Here is a 14,239-nt window from a genome sequence, read left to right on the forward strand (position 1 = left end):
CCTCTGCCCAGCGCTGCCTGCGCTCCGGGGGCTGTCAGTCCACTCTCACATATCATAGAATCATAGAATCAGCCAGGTTGGAAAAGACCTCCAAGATCAGGTCCAACCCTACCATGGTCACTAGACCATGGCACTAAGTGCCACATCCAGTCTCATCTTCAAAACCTCCAGGGATGGTGAATCCACCACCTCCCTGGGTAGCACATTCCAGTGCCTGATCACTCTCTCTGTAAAAAATCTCTTCCTAATATCCAACCTAACCCTCCCCTGGCAGAGCTTGAGTCTGTGCCCTCTTGTCCTGCTGCTGGTTGCCTGGGAGAAGAGACCAATCCCCACCTGACTCCAGCCTCCTGTCAGGGAGTTGCAGAGGGTGATAAGGTCTCCCCTGAGCCTCCTCTTCTCCAGGCTGAACAACCCCAGCTCCTTCACCAGCAAAGCCTTCCCTTTCTCATTCTTCAAAGCTAATCTTTGCTGTGCCCCATATCTCAGCAAGGAGAAAGCATTGCATGCTGCAGGTATGTGCAAAGCACATCATCTCGTGTTTGACTTTCCTGACACAATTAATGCCTTTACAAAAAGCAGAACTGCCATTGTATTCAAATTGGCAAATATGAACTTGGTTGTTCAGTCAGAAAGAGTTACACCTTGTTGTAAAAGAGAGTCTCTGGAATAGTGCATCATGGAGAGATCACTTCTATTTTGAGATACCAGTTTGCTTGCTCTAAAATACTTTTTATTTCCTATACTAATACTCACAAGCACTTAATAATATATAAAAGCCAAGTATTTCCCTGTCTGCAGGTCAGTAGGTCTGTATATCCAGCATGTTTGCATCAGTTTGAGAAATCTGAATGCCAGGAATGTGTTCATGGATGTGCTCTGTCCAGTGTCCCTGGTTGTGCCAGGTGATCTGAAATCTTTGCTGTCTTGAAGCAATCAGCTCAAATCTTTCTCATCATCATACTATGAATCATCCTGAGTGAGAGAACAGCGTGTTCTCAGAGTAGCTTTAGAAAAGGTTGTAGAGGATATGGATAAATAAAAAGGTATTTGTGCACAGGCAGCTTTACTACTGTTTTGTTTTTTTTCTTGAGAGACTAGTCATGTTTTCCTTCTAGAGTGCTTGAAATACTAATTTCAAGAAAAAAGTTGTTAGAGCATGCCTATTTTTTTAGGTAGCATGAAGGAATTGGACATGGGGTGGGATGTTAAAGATTCATGTACTTTACATGACAGTCTTAGATTATTTGAGTTAATAAATGATATCGCTGTCTTCTTTTTAACTATGGCCTGCTAATAAGATGAATTTAAAATGCTAACAGATGTTATGTTAGGCCTTATTTGAAACTTGATTTTCTTCTTGGCAAGAGACCAGCAGTCCATGTGATGTTTGCCTTTTGGGCAGCCTAATCATGGCCTTTTAATGACATTTCCGGAGTGCGTAATGACAGGAGTGTATATATATCTCTTACTGTCAATAATATTTGAGAGGAAATACTAACAGGAAGATTTTGGTGGTTTTATGTTACTGTTAACTTGCTGATGATACTGGTTTTTATGAAGTAATCTGTTCTACTCCCTTTTTAAACAATCTGTGCCTCCTAGTGGAGTCAGACAACTGCTTTTCTCTAAATAATCCTACCTGCTAAGTTTCCTGCTGGATCTCATATCCTGAGACACAGGCAGTGCCAAGGCCTGTGTAGATGGTTGGTTTGCTATCAGCAAGTGGAAAGCTCAGCACTAGGGAAGGTCCAGGCTCATTTTACAACTGTGACCCTGAAACATTTGTTGGAGCTCTGTAAAGATTGGATCACTTCAGGGCACTTTCCACTAGTTTGTACCATTTTTATACTGAAAAGGCATCCTGTAAAATAAAGTGCTTCCAAACCTTTATCAAGTCACTCATTGCTCAGTGCTCTGTATAATGTTCAGTGTGACACATTCTGAATTAGTGCTGTGTTCTCGTCTGGCTAAGACCAAAACCAAACTGGGAAACAGTTGCCATCTCAGCTAACATGTTTTAGTTCCAGATAAATACATTTTATATATCATCCTGTCTGCACTGTTGGCCTTTCCCTTTCCTTTTTTCCCCCTTTTTTAGGTGAATGACAGATTAACTAGTTTTCTGTGTCTAAATTTGGCTGTTTGAACTTCTCTTGTGAGCCTCATGACATTGGAGATACGAAATTAGAATCATGGCAGTAGTGTTGGCTACAGAAGAACCTTTATCTGGATCTTTACCTACTTCTGCAAATTGTTGCTCTTAAACCTTAATGAAATGCACTCCAGAGGGTTTCTGTATGAGTAGCCTGGCATTGGTTTGTCTAGGACTTCTGGAAGTTTCCTAGGCACAAGTTGGTTGATGTGCACAGGTATTCAACATGCATGGCACAAAAACTCTTCCATGGTGCATGGAAATGCAACTCTGCTATTGAATAGTGGAAGTTTCTGAGTTCTGGTGGCAGTTTTTGACCTTCTAAAATAGAACATGGCCTATTTCTAGTAGGTTTCTATAACTTGGATATAGTATGCTTTGGATTTTCTTGTCTGTGTATTCTTTGAAGGTACTGGTTATACCTCTTAGAGCTGCAAAGAGTCAGTTGTAAACTTAATAGTGTTCAGGGTAGTTGAGATACCTGGTGAGGTATTATGTCTCACTGGTAGCCAGGTCTTTATCACCTGCCAGCTCAGCTACTTCATAGATCAGCACTTGAGTTGTGGAATGTTTCCTCAGCAGTGCTGGGTATTTATAGTAGTGGCTGTCTTTAGGGAAAGGGGATAGGTGGTGTGTGTAGAGCTGGGCAACTGTTTACATTGCAGTCCAGAGATCAACTCCCTGTGGTTTAACACCAGATATTCATTATTTGCTCTCTGCTTCCAGAGAGTAAATTTAGAGTTATTTGGGAACTGCCACATTTCATGCAACCTGGTGTTACTGCATGTCACCAAAAAGCCTACTCAGACAGATTTGTTGCACATACACTGAGTTCTGTTTATCATCACAGACACTTTGTTCATGGTTAAGAATTTATTTTGTTAAATCTTTGAATGCCAGAGGGGGAATAATGTGGAGGATTTCTGCTGTTCCACCTACTCAGATAGTAATGAATTCATTTGTTTTTCTGGCTTTGTAAAAAGACTGTTAAGATATATATGTCTCTTTCTTTCATAGTCTGTGAAAATTCTAAGCATTCTATACTGATCTAGGAAAAATGGTGACATGTGGACCTGTTTTAAAACAATGTTTTCTTCCGATTTTCCTTAGGTCTCGTTAGGTGGTGTTGATCTCACTGTGCGTGTCCTCACAACAGGTTACTGGCCTACCCAGTCAGCCACACCAAAGTGCAACATCCCTCCAGCTCCCAGACATGCTTTTGAAATATTTAGAAGGTACGTGTTAAAACAGATGTTTGGGCTGCTCTTCTTCAGTTCATATGGAAATTGGAGGAAGCAATAGTCACATTATTATGCTTGAGGTTTTGGGAGATGTTAAGTAGAATTCTAACAGGAGTTAATGTTTGGAAAAAGCAAAAAGCTCAAAATTTCCTAAGTGTCCTTAATGGCTGCAAAAAGTCTAAGTAACTTTTTTTTAAGCTGTTTTCTCTTCAGTACAAAAGGTGAACTACGTTTTCAATTTGACTCTGTTGCAGATTTTATTTAGCCAAACATAGTGGGCGCCAGCTGACACTCCAGCACCACATGGGTTCTGCAGATCTCAATGCCACTTTCTATGGGCCTGTTAAAAAGGTAAAGTATCAAGATTATGTAAATATTGTGTCTTTTTTAAAAAGCAAGCAAATGCACATTTCTAGTAACCTGAGAATGCTGTACAATCAAAGCTTACCTATTGAGGATGTATGAATAAGAAAGAGGTACATTCCATCAGCCTTGTAGTCTGGTTCTGCCTTTGTGGCAGTTTTGGTTTGATTTTTTTCTCCCCTCTGGATCTAATTTGATTGCTTCACTCTGCATCATCTTCTACCTTGTAGAAAAGTAGTAAATTTGATCTTGAAGGGACCTCACTGGTTTGAGTGGTTTGGGTTTTTTTTTGACTGTGTCAGTCAGAGGTGCAAAGATCCTTGTTTCTCTTTACTTATTTTTGTTAAGCCAAGTTTAACCTGCTTTCCATATGCAGAGTGCTAGCAGTGTAGACAGCATTTTGTTGCAAACAAGAATCTGAGCAGTGTGTATGGAAGTGCAATATGCTTAATTTGTATGTATGCAAGAAAATAATTTTCTAGTGATTCAGACCAGCTCTGCAGTGCTGAACTAGAGGTGGTACTGGCATAGTGCTTGGGAATGTAGAAGGCAGTGCAAAACAAAATCAAAATTATTATAACAAAGTACTAATAATGTGCATTTGTGAGGATGTTAAAATTGTGTTACTGTAAGATAAATATTTAGATAATTTTAAATCTAAGAGTAAGGAAACTCGGAGAGTGGGCACAGTGGAACAGCAGCCAGAGAGGTGGTAGAGTCTCCATCCTTAGTCATTCTCAGTATTTGCCTGATGGCTGGAGTGGTGGTTGCACCACAGAACTTAGAGAGGTTCCTCCAGCCTCAAATCCCTCTGTCATTCCAAGGCAGCTACTGCAGGAACATCCTCTTTATGCCCCCAGGTGTGCACTGCCCTATTGCTTGTGCAGATTGATCTCCTAGATAAAGTTTGAATCCTAGAACTTGCATGTTACCAAGGTGAAATATTTTTCAGTGAAGAGTAATCTAATAGCAGTTTTGGATTTTTAAAACAGGAAGATGGCTCAGAAGTTGGTGTAGGAGGTGCCCAAGTAACTGGCTCGAATACACGGAAGCACATACTGCAGGTCTCCACGTTCCAGATGACGATATTAATGCTCTTTAACAACAGAGAAAAGTACACATTTGAGGTAAGTGCTGTGGGTTTCTCACCTGACTTTAAATAACTGTTTCAGGCACTTGCTTTTCCTCTTGAATAGGGCTTTGAAGATCAGGTACCTCTCATTCTATTTGGTTTGGGCCAATGAGCACAGGACGCAGAGATCATTAGCAGCACACATGGGAAGCAGTTCCAGGGAAGGAACAGAAGTTTTCAGAAATTGTTAGTGTGGTTATTCTTAGGCCATCAAGCTGTAGAAGAGCTGAAGTTGGAATGCAGCAGGTGGCTCCATTTCCTCATTTTATCTCTGAGAAACTGGATTGAGAGGCCAAAGGGTGGAGAAGGGTTTGTATCCTGGCTCCTTGGATACCTAAGTGCTTAAATTGTCAGGCTGGAGTGTGCTGTAGGATGAATCAGAGACCTTTCAGCCCTTCTCTGAGCTGGTCAGCCAGAAAGGACCATGAAGAAGGTACAGATAGATTCTTAACGAGGAGATTAGAGGGGCTTTGCTGGGAAAGGTTCAAGTGGTCAGATAAAGTTTTAGGAGTGGAAGAAGATCCTGTGCTATGAGTTTTGAGCATTGTATTGGTAATGGGAATGAATAGTTTTGTTCTAGACATTATCTTCTGTTTGAGAGAGCACTGGCAGCCTTGGAAAGCAATATGGATGCAGTTTGAAACAGTAGATTCCCAGGTTTTCTCATCTGCTTTGACTCTGCTGTGCATGGTAATCATTTGCCTTTTTGTTTGGATTTTGTTTTCAGATTATTTGGCATGTTTCTAGCCTGTTAAGAAAGACAGTTTCTTTGAAATGGTCTCAGTTGGGATTAAGGAATGCAGGATTTGATAAGAGGCTCTTAATATACTACTCATAATTCTAAAAAAAAAAAAGACATTATTTTAGAGAGCAGAAACGCCTGTATGTTGTGAAATCTAGTGCAGGAGCATTATAGCTTTGAGTGGTTTCTCTGCAGAGTACTTAAGAGAGCAAAAACAAGGAGTGGGACTTAACAGCTCATTTTTTTCTTGAAGCTGGTTTTGAAGTAGGACTGGTCCCTACCTTGTCCCACAGAATTGTAGGCATTGAGTAGTAGAGCCTCACTCATAGATGAATAAATAATACTTGGTAGAGCAGTGAAAAATACAATTTTTAATACATGCTCTAAATGATAGTTTATTTTACTAAGACCAACTGATAGAGAAATATGTCCATCTGCTTTTAGGTTGTGTATGTTTTGTTTATTTCTGGTTTGGGAGTTCTTAGGCTCTTACTTTGTGTCCCACTGTAACTAAAACATGAAGAAGGCATATTTGTTTTGTTTGGTTTCTTGGGTGAAGTGTGTGGGAGTCTTTAACTCCAGCCAGGAAAGCTTATGAAAGCTGAAGAGGAGAATGAATTTTATCTTTCTCATTGATTATAGAGTGCCACAATGAACTGCTGAGTGCTGGGCAACCAGTACTTCTCAGTCATCGAATAAGTGCTTTAACTGCAGCATAGCGTGTGAGCTGACTTGTGTGTACTTGTGTGAGCCTACAACTGTCTGACATAGCAGTGTTTCTGGAGATTCACAGCTGAACAGAGGAGTTTCAAGTTGCCTTCACAGCTGAACAGACTTTGCTGTTTTATTTTGCATACAGTGTGATTATTAATCACAAACTTAAAATAATCCTAGTAGCCATTAAGCCACATGGTGGAGAGGAAAATGAGTTGTTGATGATGCAAAAATGATGCATAAGATGCTATGGAAACCTAAAAGATGATTGCATAGAAAAATTCCTTGACAATAATTGATTGTAATCCTATACAACAAAATTTTCTTTGTATATGTACAAGAGCTGATGGTCATCTGGGTCTAGGTTAGTGCTGCTAAAGTGGAAGAGGAAGGATCCTCATGCAAACCTTCAAAGAATGCTGATTTTGCAAAGAATTCAATTTCTTCTAATCAAATCTCATGTAATGCTCAACATATTTTTCTGCTCATTTACAGTACAGCTCAGATTTTAAAAGGTGAAGTGCACAGGTTTTGTAATGATCATAACCAAAGTTGGCTCTTAGGTTTAACACAGAGGAAATACAAATGTGACTGCAGTAGAAGTTGTTGAGTAATTCCATCAAAAATGAGAGATTAGAACTTGAACTAGATTGCCTGTTTGCTCTTTTGCTGAGGTTTGCTTTGAAGTCTGTAAAGAAAACTAAAAATACTTTTTGTATTATTATTTCCAAAACAATGCATAATGCTTTTCCTTACACACATTTTCCTTCTAGTAAACTTTCTTCCTTGTGTAGAACAGCATAGAGACAGTTCCATACCTAGAGTGATCTCTGTTGTAGCCTCCAGATAGAGCTCACTTGGGAATATTTTTAACACTAAGTCTGTGTAATCAGTACTACTCTTGGGCACGAATCTAATGTGGTCTTTAAAGTAAGGCATTTTTGGAGATGGGGAAGAAGTATACATACATTTTTCACTGTTACATCAAATATCTATATAAAAATACATTTAGAAAAATGTTATGCTACAGACTGAAGGAAAGAGAGCACAGGAACATCTGTTATCCTCATTTACATTCATGGCTGCATTTTTTTTATCCAACTTGAAATTTTTGCCTTCTGAGGCAGCGAGTTACAGTGCAATTCTTCGTGGTTCTAACTTGAATGCAGGCTCAGAAATTCTGAGACCCAAGTGGTTTCAGATGGTTCACATGCATTAGTGGCTGAGCTGGAATGCTGCAGAGTGAAGTAGAGAAACAGAAGTACAGAGTGGTTAGTTGCAGAATTGTTAGCCTCAAAAAAAACTCCAATTCCCTTCTATCTTTTTGTTTCACTTTCATCAGAAGCAGAGTGTATATATATTCCCTTGTCGAAGTGATTTCTGTCTAGGTTGATTTTAAAGACAACTTTGGTACACTCAAGAAACAACATTACTTGATAGAACTTTGTTTTTTCTAGTCACTGCTTAAAGAACTTTTCACAAGTTCTTTACAGTTCTTTACAGATATTTAGCATTTTGATGATTGGGAGTTGTTAGTGCTGCTTTTAACCTAAAGTCAGCACTTAGACTTGTGTGCCATGAGACTTGGGAATTCATGGGGACAGTGTAAGAGCTTGATACTACTCTTGGAACCAAAGCCGGGGAAGCTGAGGAAGTGATAGCTCTTGTGGACAACTACATGTCTGTTGAGGGTTATTTTTTTGTCTTTGATGGTTCAATCCTTGGCTGCTAGGAGGCCCTTAAGAGTCTGAGTGGGAATGTGACATCAGAGGTGTCTGCAGTTGCCTCAGGCTGGAAAAAGGAAAAAAGCAAGTGGAAATGAACTTGCACTGAATGGGAGCTCAGTAAACATTTTCCATCACAGATTCGATTTGACTCTGTTCAGCAAACCTTGGAAACTGCAAATAAATCCTTTTCAGCCTTCTCAAAAATGACAGTGAAATGAAACGGTTGTTTGATCTCCTACTTTCAGCTCATGGTGACTGTTTGTTTGACAGAATTTACCGTCTGTGCCTTGACCCAGGTGGATCATTTTGCACAGTACACACTGAGACTTTGCTGCTGAATGAGTTCTGTCCTTTCAAGTCCCACAACTGTCCCAGTATTGTTTTGTGCACTCCAAGGTGGACCCTACTGTTGTTTGCAAAACATGATGCTGACTTCTGCCACAGCCATAAGCTAACTAGGATATTTTTCTTCAGGAAATTCAACAAGAAACTGATATCCCTGAAAGAGAACTGGTTAGAGCCCTACAGTCCCTTGCATGTGGCAAACCAACACAACGTGTTCTCACAAAAGAGCCTAAATCAAAAGAAATAGAAAATGGTCATATATTTACAGTGAATGATCAGTTCACATCTAAACTACACAGAGTCAAGATTCAGACAGGTAAGTGAGCTTTATATTCTACTCTCTTGCAGTCCCAAAACTGCCTTAAACTTCCAAATTATCTTGTGCAGGATTGATGTCTATAGAAGTAAAGGGAAGAGAGAAATACAGAGGGGTTTTGTTGATGATTAGTTGCATCAAAATGGAAATTTAAATACTGAGAGAAGTCTGGGAGTTATAGTTAAGCCTTCTACTGTACAAAATTTGTAATTATCTCTTCGAGGAAATGTTGAAATCAAAATCAAGTTCGAATTAAATAATAAAATGAATAATGTGCTACTGATTAATTCAGAAATAGGAAAATTGTCGCATAAGTTGCTGTACTGCTGTGAGAGTGATGCTTTTAGCATCATCTAGGTAAATTGTGTGACAGCTCTTTGAGCTTCAGCCGAGTTCTGCGTTTTCATTCCCACTCCACAAATATCCGTGAATGGGGAATATAGTTTGAGATTCAGGATGGTTTTAGGGTGGGTTTATGCTTCTGCCATGGCACAGAAAACTTCTTGTCTCTTTAAAACCATTAAATACTTGGGGCTGTTGGGTGAAGGGCAGGGGGGAAATGGTATCCGAGTGCAGGAGGAGGGCTTGGTTGTAATGATGCTTGGGTGAAAGAAAAGCTAGACCTAAGGGCAAAAATAAAACAGAAATAGAAGAGGAGAACAGAATACAGATAATGGAGCTGGAGAGGATAAAATTGAACAATTTCTTCTGACTGATGAACTTTAAAAGGGAAGTAGTGGCTGCCCCAACCCTGGCAGTGTTCACAGCCAGGTTGGATGAGCCTTGAGCAACCTGCTCTGGTGGGAGGTGTCCCTGCCCAGGGCAGGGGGTTGGGACTTGTTGATCTGTGAGGTCCATTCCAACCCCTGAAATTCTAGATTTTATGAACTAGTTTGCAAAGTAAATTTTCAATCCATTTTCTATTTTAATTCATTGCTTATATGCCACGTTAAAGAGAAAACTGTTTAACGTGAGCATGGGTGTCAGTGGTGCCTGTGCCTGTAAGCAGATTTGAGTACTGTTCAAATTTTAACGTAGTAGTAATTAAATAACAGATTGTTATCTTGTCAGTTGCTATCAAAATATGCCAGAAAGTGTTAATATGTTCTTGTGGCTGCTTTTCGTTTTAAAAAAATAATCAAGTTTGAGAATGTCAAAACTCAGGAAAATATAACTTGATGTCTAGATGAAATAAATAGTGAAGCTAATGCACAATGAAATAAATTTTAGTTTTGCTAACATAAATTGTATTCTCTTTCTCTTCTCTAAGTTGCTGCCAAACAAGGAGAATCTGATCCAGAAAGGAAAGAAACAAGGCAGAAAGTAGATGATGACAGAAAACATGAGATAGAAGCTGCTATAGTTCGGATAATGAAATCTAGGAAGAAGATGCAACACAATGTGCTAGTAGCAGAGGTATGGTGGCACACAGATCTGAGATGGGCTTGGGAATTCTTTCTGCTTTTCCTGTCGCTCATCAAAGTTACACAGGCCTTACTATCATGACTCTGAAAGGCTTTTGAGAGATGCTGTATTTAATCCATTGTTTGTTTTTTCCCGAGCTGAAGTTATATCAATTTTTACCCTTCACTTTAAGATGTACTCATGGTTATAGCTACTTTTCCTTCCTCCTTGTAGTCCTGCTGTGATGCTAAATTCCTTGAAAGGCAGTTGCCAACAAAAAGCAGTGTGCTTAACATCATATTCTGCTTTGATCTAGGACTGCTGGGTCCAGGTTTGAGAGATTTGAGCTCTTAGCAGAGAGAAATAGTCCTGCTGCTCTCAACCCCTAAGTTCTGACAGCTTCAGGACAGTACACATTTTCCACTCCTGAGCTCCCTCAGGGCTGTGGAATTGAGAGGCTTCTCAGGTTGTGGCCTTGCCTCTCTGGAGGGTCAGTGCTTTGAATCCTGCCCAAGCATGAGCAAGCACTGGGACAAGGCAAACTGTCAGAAGTCTGCAGGCTGCTCCTTCTGCTTCATCATTGTGGCCATCTCTGTCTTAGCATGTTTTTCTGATGACCATGTTCTGTTGGGATGCTTGGGCATCTTCCCTGCCCTGTGATCTTACGTGACTGGGTTTTGTCCTGTGTTTTAGGTAACTCAGCAGCTGAAGGCTCGATTCTTACCAAGTCCAGTTGTTATTAAAAAACGTATTGAAGGACTTATTGAGAGAGAGTATTTGGCACGAACACCTGAGGATCGCAAAGTATACACTTACGTAGCATAAAACGCGTTCGGAGATTTGATTTATCCTTGGACTATACTCTTCGCATGAACTGGGAAGTTCTTTTAAATCATTAATATTAAGATGACCATCTCTTCTATTAAATTACAATACATGTTCTAGACCATTCAGATCAAGCCTTTTACTCCTTTTGAGAGTTTTCAACATCACTCGATTGAGCTTCAGGCTTTTCAACGTTATCCCTGTAGAGATCATCCTTACAATTCTTCGGGAAAATGTGAATGTGCCGCGTTTGTTTTCAATACTGTATGAAAACAGAGAAATAAAAACCAATTTAGAAAATACAGCTCATTGAAAAAGAAAAAAAAAACAAACAAAAAATAAAAATGTTGGAATTTCATTTCCCCAGATCTTCAGTGTTGATGTAAATGTGTTTCTGTAGTGTTGCTTAGCACTTCGCGCATTGTATAAGTTGGGTTTAAAAGAAACCACAAGTGGTAAGGCGAAATTCCCAGTTATATTGCTCTGCTTCAAATGTTTCTTTAACTAGACATGTTTAATTTAAATACTTGGTAATTTTTTTTGAAAACCCAAGAAGACAACTTGAGCATGTTTCCACTCTTCCAGCTGCACTCACTGTTCCAACAACATGAACCAGGAACTTCTGGGGGCTCAGAAAAGACCGTAATAAGTTTGGCTTTGCCTTCTGTAATTTGAGTTCTTCTAAATTAAACTCTATATTGATTAGGTTTGTTCTGGTTTCTTTATAGGAAAAAAGGACAAGATTTTAGTGTGTATAAACTGTATAATAATTTTTGCTGTTGTACTCACTGCTGATGGTGGATTGTACAGGGCGATGTTTTTATTTCACTAAATGTAGACAAAATAAATTGAAAATAAATGGATTTAGTGTACACAAACAACTAATTCAAGTGTGTTAGAGTGCAGGGTTGACAATCTTTTGGAACTAAATACTGTCCCCTGGGGAAATGTACCGGGATTATATTTTGCTAATAAACCTCACAGATGGATCTGGAGCCCCAGGGCTTCCCATCACAAGTGCATATTTCAGGAGATTAAAGTGAAGCCACCGTGCACTATTTGTTTTCAAAAATGCATTTTAAACATGCAATAAAAAACTGTTACTGTAATGAAATTTTTAGTTCTTGCCCTGGAACTTCGGTTTCTTCTTGACAGTACCCTGCAAAAATAGATGACAAATAGCAGTTTGAGCAGCATCATTTTTCTCAGAGTTGGAAATTTTCAAGTGTGCATTGTACTGCAGTTTTTATTAAACCATATTTCTGACGTTCCAATGCACATTTCGTAGTTTCCCTGCCATAGCTATTTTTCTGGTTTGATTCAAAACAATTCTTTTTGTCTTAGTTCACATCACTTTCATCCACAGATCTTGGAGTTGTGTTGAATGAGTGTGTGGTGCTGGTGCAATGTCCCAGAGCGACTGGAGCGTATTTTTCATGATGTGTCCACAATTTCACCCTCTCCAGCCTGTTCTGCTGGGTATTGTTCAGGAGTAGGAGATATTTCTAAAGAGAGGGACTGCAATTGGGGTGATATTTTAGCTTGAGTATTCTGCTGCCTTTTTTATGAAGCTTTACCTAAGTTTACTGCACACACACAGACATAGACAGTAGTTTTTGGGTCATCAGAGTCCCTCAGTTCTTGGCTGAGGGACTTTCCTGCCCTAGTCCATCAGGAATTTAGCCCCAAAAGAAACCAGCTGGGCTATTGGCCCTTCTGAAGAGGTGTTTGCTGGCTGTTGGTAGAACACTGTGTCTCTGCACAGTCTATGCAAATCTTCAATAAAGATGTGGTCCTTGTTTAGCCACAGGACAATACTAAATCCAGGTTGGAGCTGATCTGGGGTTTTGATTTTGTTTGAAGTCATCAGAAATATCTTCCTCAAAATGTAACTCGCTCTTCCATGTACTAGTATGGAGATTGTTCTATGCATATCTTACTCTTTAACAGCATGAATGTTGTGATATTTAATGTTGATGCTTTCCCATGTGCTTTTCAGGGAGAAATGAGTGCAAGTCCTTTTCCCTGTGAAGCTTCTAGAAACAGTAGTGTTGTAATTTGGGACAGGAGAGGAGGACTTTGTCCTTCACATTGCCATTGTACTTTTGCTGTGCATCAGCTGAAGCTTCCTAGCTCTGGTGTCTTTTGGAAGTGCTCAGCTTGAATGTGACAGGAATGACCATGTAATTTTGTGTTTAAGGGTGGGGTTTTACAAGCTGTGTGGGCAGGAGTGTTTGCCAGACTAGCAGGTGATGATGGCTATTTTCAGTAACAAATCCTACGAGTACAGATTCCATTTCAATGGCTTTTTAAAGATACTGTTCAGGAAGGGACTTCCACTGAAGTCACTTCTTGGAAATGTGCCCTTTTACCATTGAACAACTGAGATCCTGATACTGAGGACTGAAAGACAGAGAACATGAAAACTCTGGTCAGAGAGAACAAGGCATCACCAGGACTCTGCCTAAGGTGAGTTTGTTTACGTGTTTTTGTATTCTAGTGGAGTTTCATTTATAATCCATAGCAGAATTCTGCTAGGCCTTACCTCATTTAATTCTTTCTTAATTTCCACTTTAAACTTCTTTGTAATTTTGTTAAAATTTCATTAGTAGGATTGTAGTTACACGTATGAGTGTAATTAGTAAGTTTGGTGTCTTTGCAATAATGTGCATTTAAATGCAGTAACAACACATAGAAAACGTGGAGTTTGTAATTCCTTAGAGTATTTTAAAGCAGGTTTAGAATATTACAGCTGTTTGAAGATGTGTAGAAATGTACCTTCCTTGCAGACAAGTTTATTTAAAAGGATTGTGAGTATACTTCAGTTGCCCTCATAACAAATAAGATTATCCTATGGATCCCTGATGGAGCTCTTGCTCTTTTCCATGTTAGCTACCTTTACAGCTTCCATTTGCTCTTTGTGTCTCCTAGAATTAATCCATACAGTTTCCCCATTGACTGCAGAGCAAATGCCTGCTAAGTGTGTCTGCTAAGCAGACCAAGTCTGGGATGCTAAGCTAATCCTGAATGCAATGTCCCTCCTCACCCCCTTTCCTCAAGACCAACTTTGTCCTGCTGACCCTAAATCTTTCAGTGCAATATTGACTGTTCTCTTTACACTGCTCCTTGAGAATTGGCAACTGATGTCAGGTGTATTTTGCTGCACCTGTGAAAACAGAAGCACTAAATGTGCTGGATGACATTTTTATTCACATGTAATGAAATGGTATAGTACCTGACGGATGACCTGTGTGTATGTGTATATATACATACAT

The 14,239-nt window shown here is 39.5% G+C and overlaps 1 protein-coding gene across 1 annotated transcript in view; it reads left to right on the top strand.

Annotated features, from left to right (window-relative positions):
• CUL3 (cullin 3) overlaps window positions 1-11,330 on the top strand; it is a 32,247-nt gene extending 20,917 nt beyond the window's left edge. Inside the window, exons 10-15 of the mRNA XM_009073019.1 lie at window positions 3,266-3,390; window positions 3,651-3,747; window positions 4,752-4,886; window positions 8,549-8,735; window positions 10,006-10,151; window positions 10,833-11,330. Of these exons, the coding sequence (XP_009071267.1) occupies window positions 3,266-3,390; window positions 3,651-3,747; window positions 4,752-4,886; window positions 8,549-8,735; window positions 10,006-10,151; window positions 10,833-10,964 (822 nt within the window). The 3' untranslated portion in view covers window positions 10,965-11,330. The remainder of the gene's footprint in view (window positions 1-3,265; window positions 3,391-3,650; window positions 3,748-4,751; window positions 4,887-8,548; window positions 8,736-10,005; window positions 10,152-10,832) is intronic.
• The last annotated feature ends 2,909 nt before the right edge of the window (window positions 11,331-14,239 follow it).

The sequence above is a fragment of the Acanthisitta chloris genome, unplaced genomic scaffold (assembly GCF_000695815.1).
Source record: "Acanthisitta chloris isolate BGI_N310 unplaced genomic scaffold, ASM69581v1 scaffold8044, whole genome shotgun sequence".
NCBI classification, from domain to species: domain Eukaryota; kingdom Metazoa; phylum Chordata; class Aves; order Passeriformes; family Acanthisittidae; genus Acanthisitta; species Acanthisitta chloris.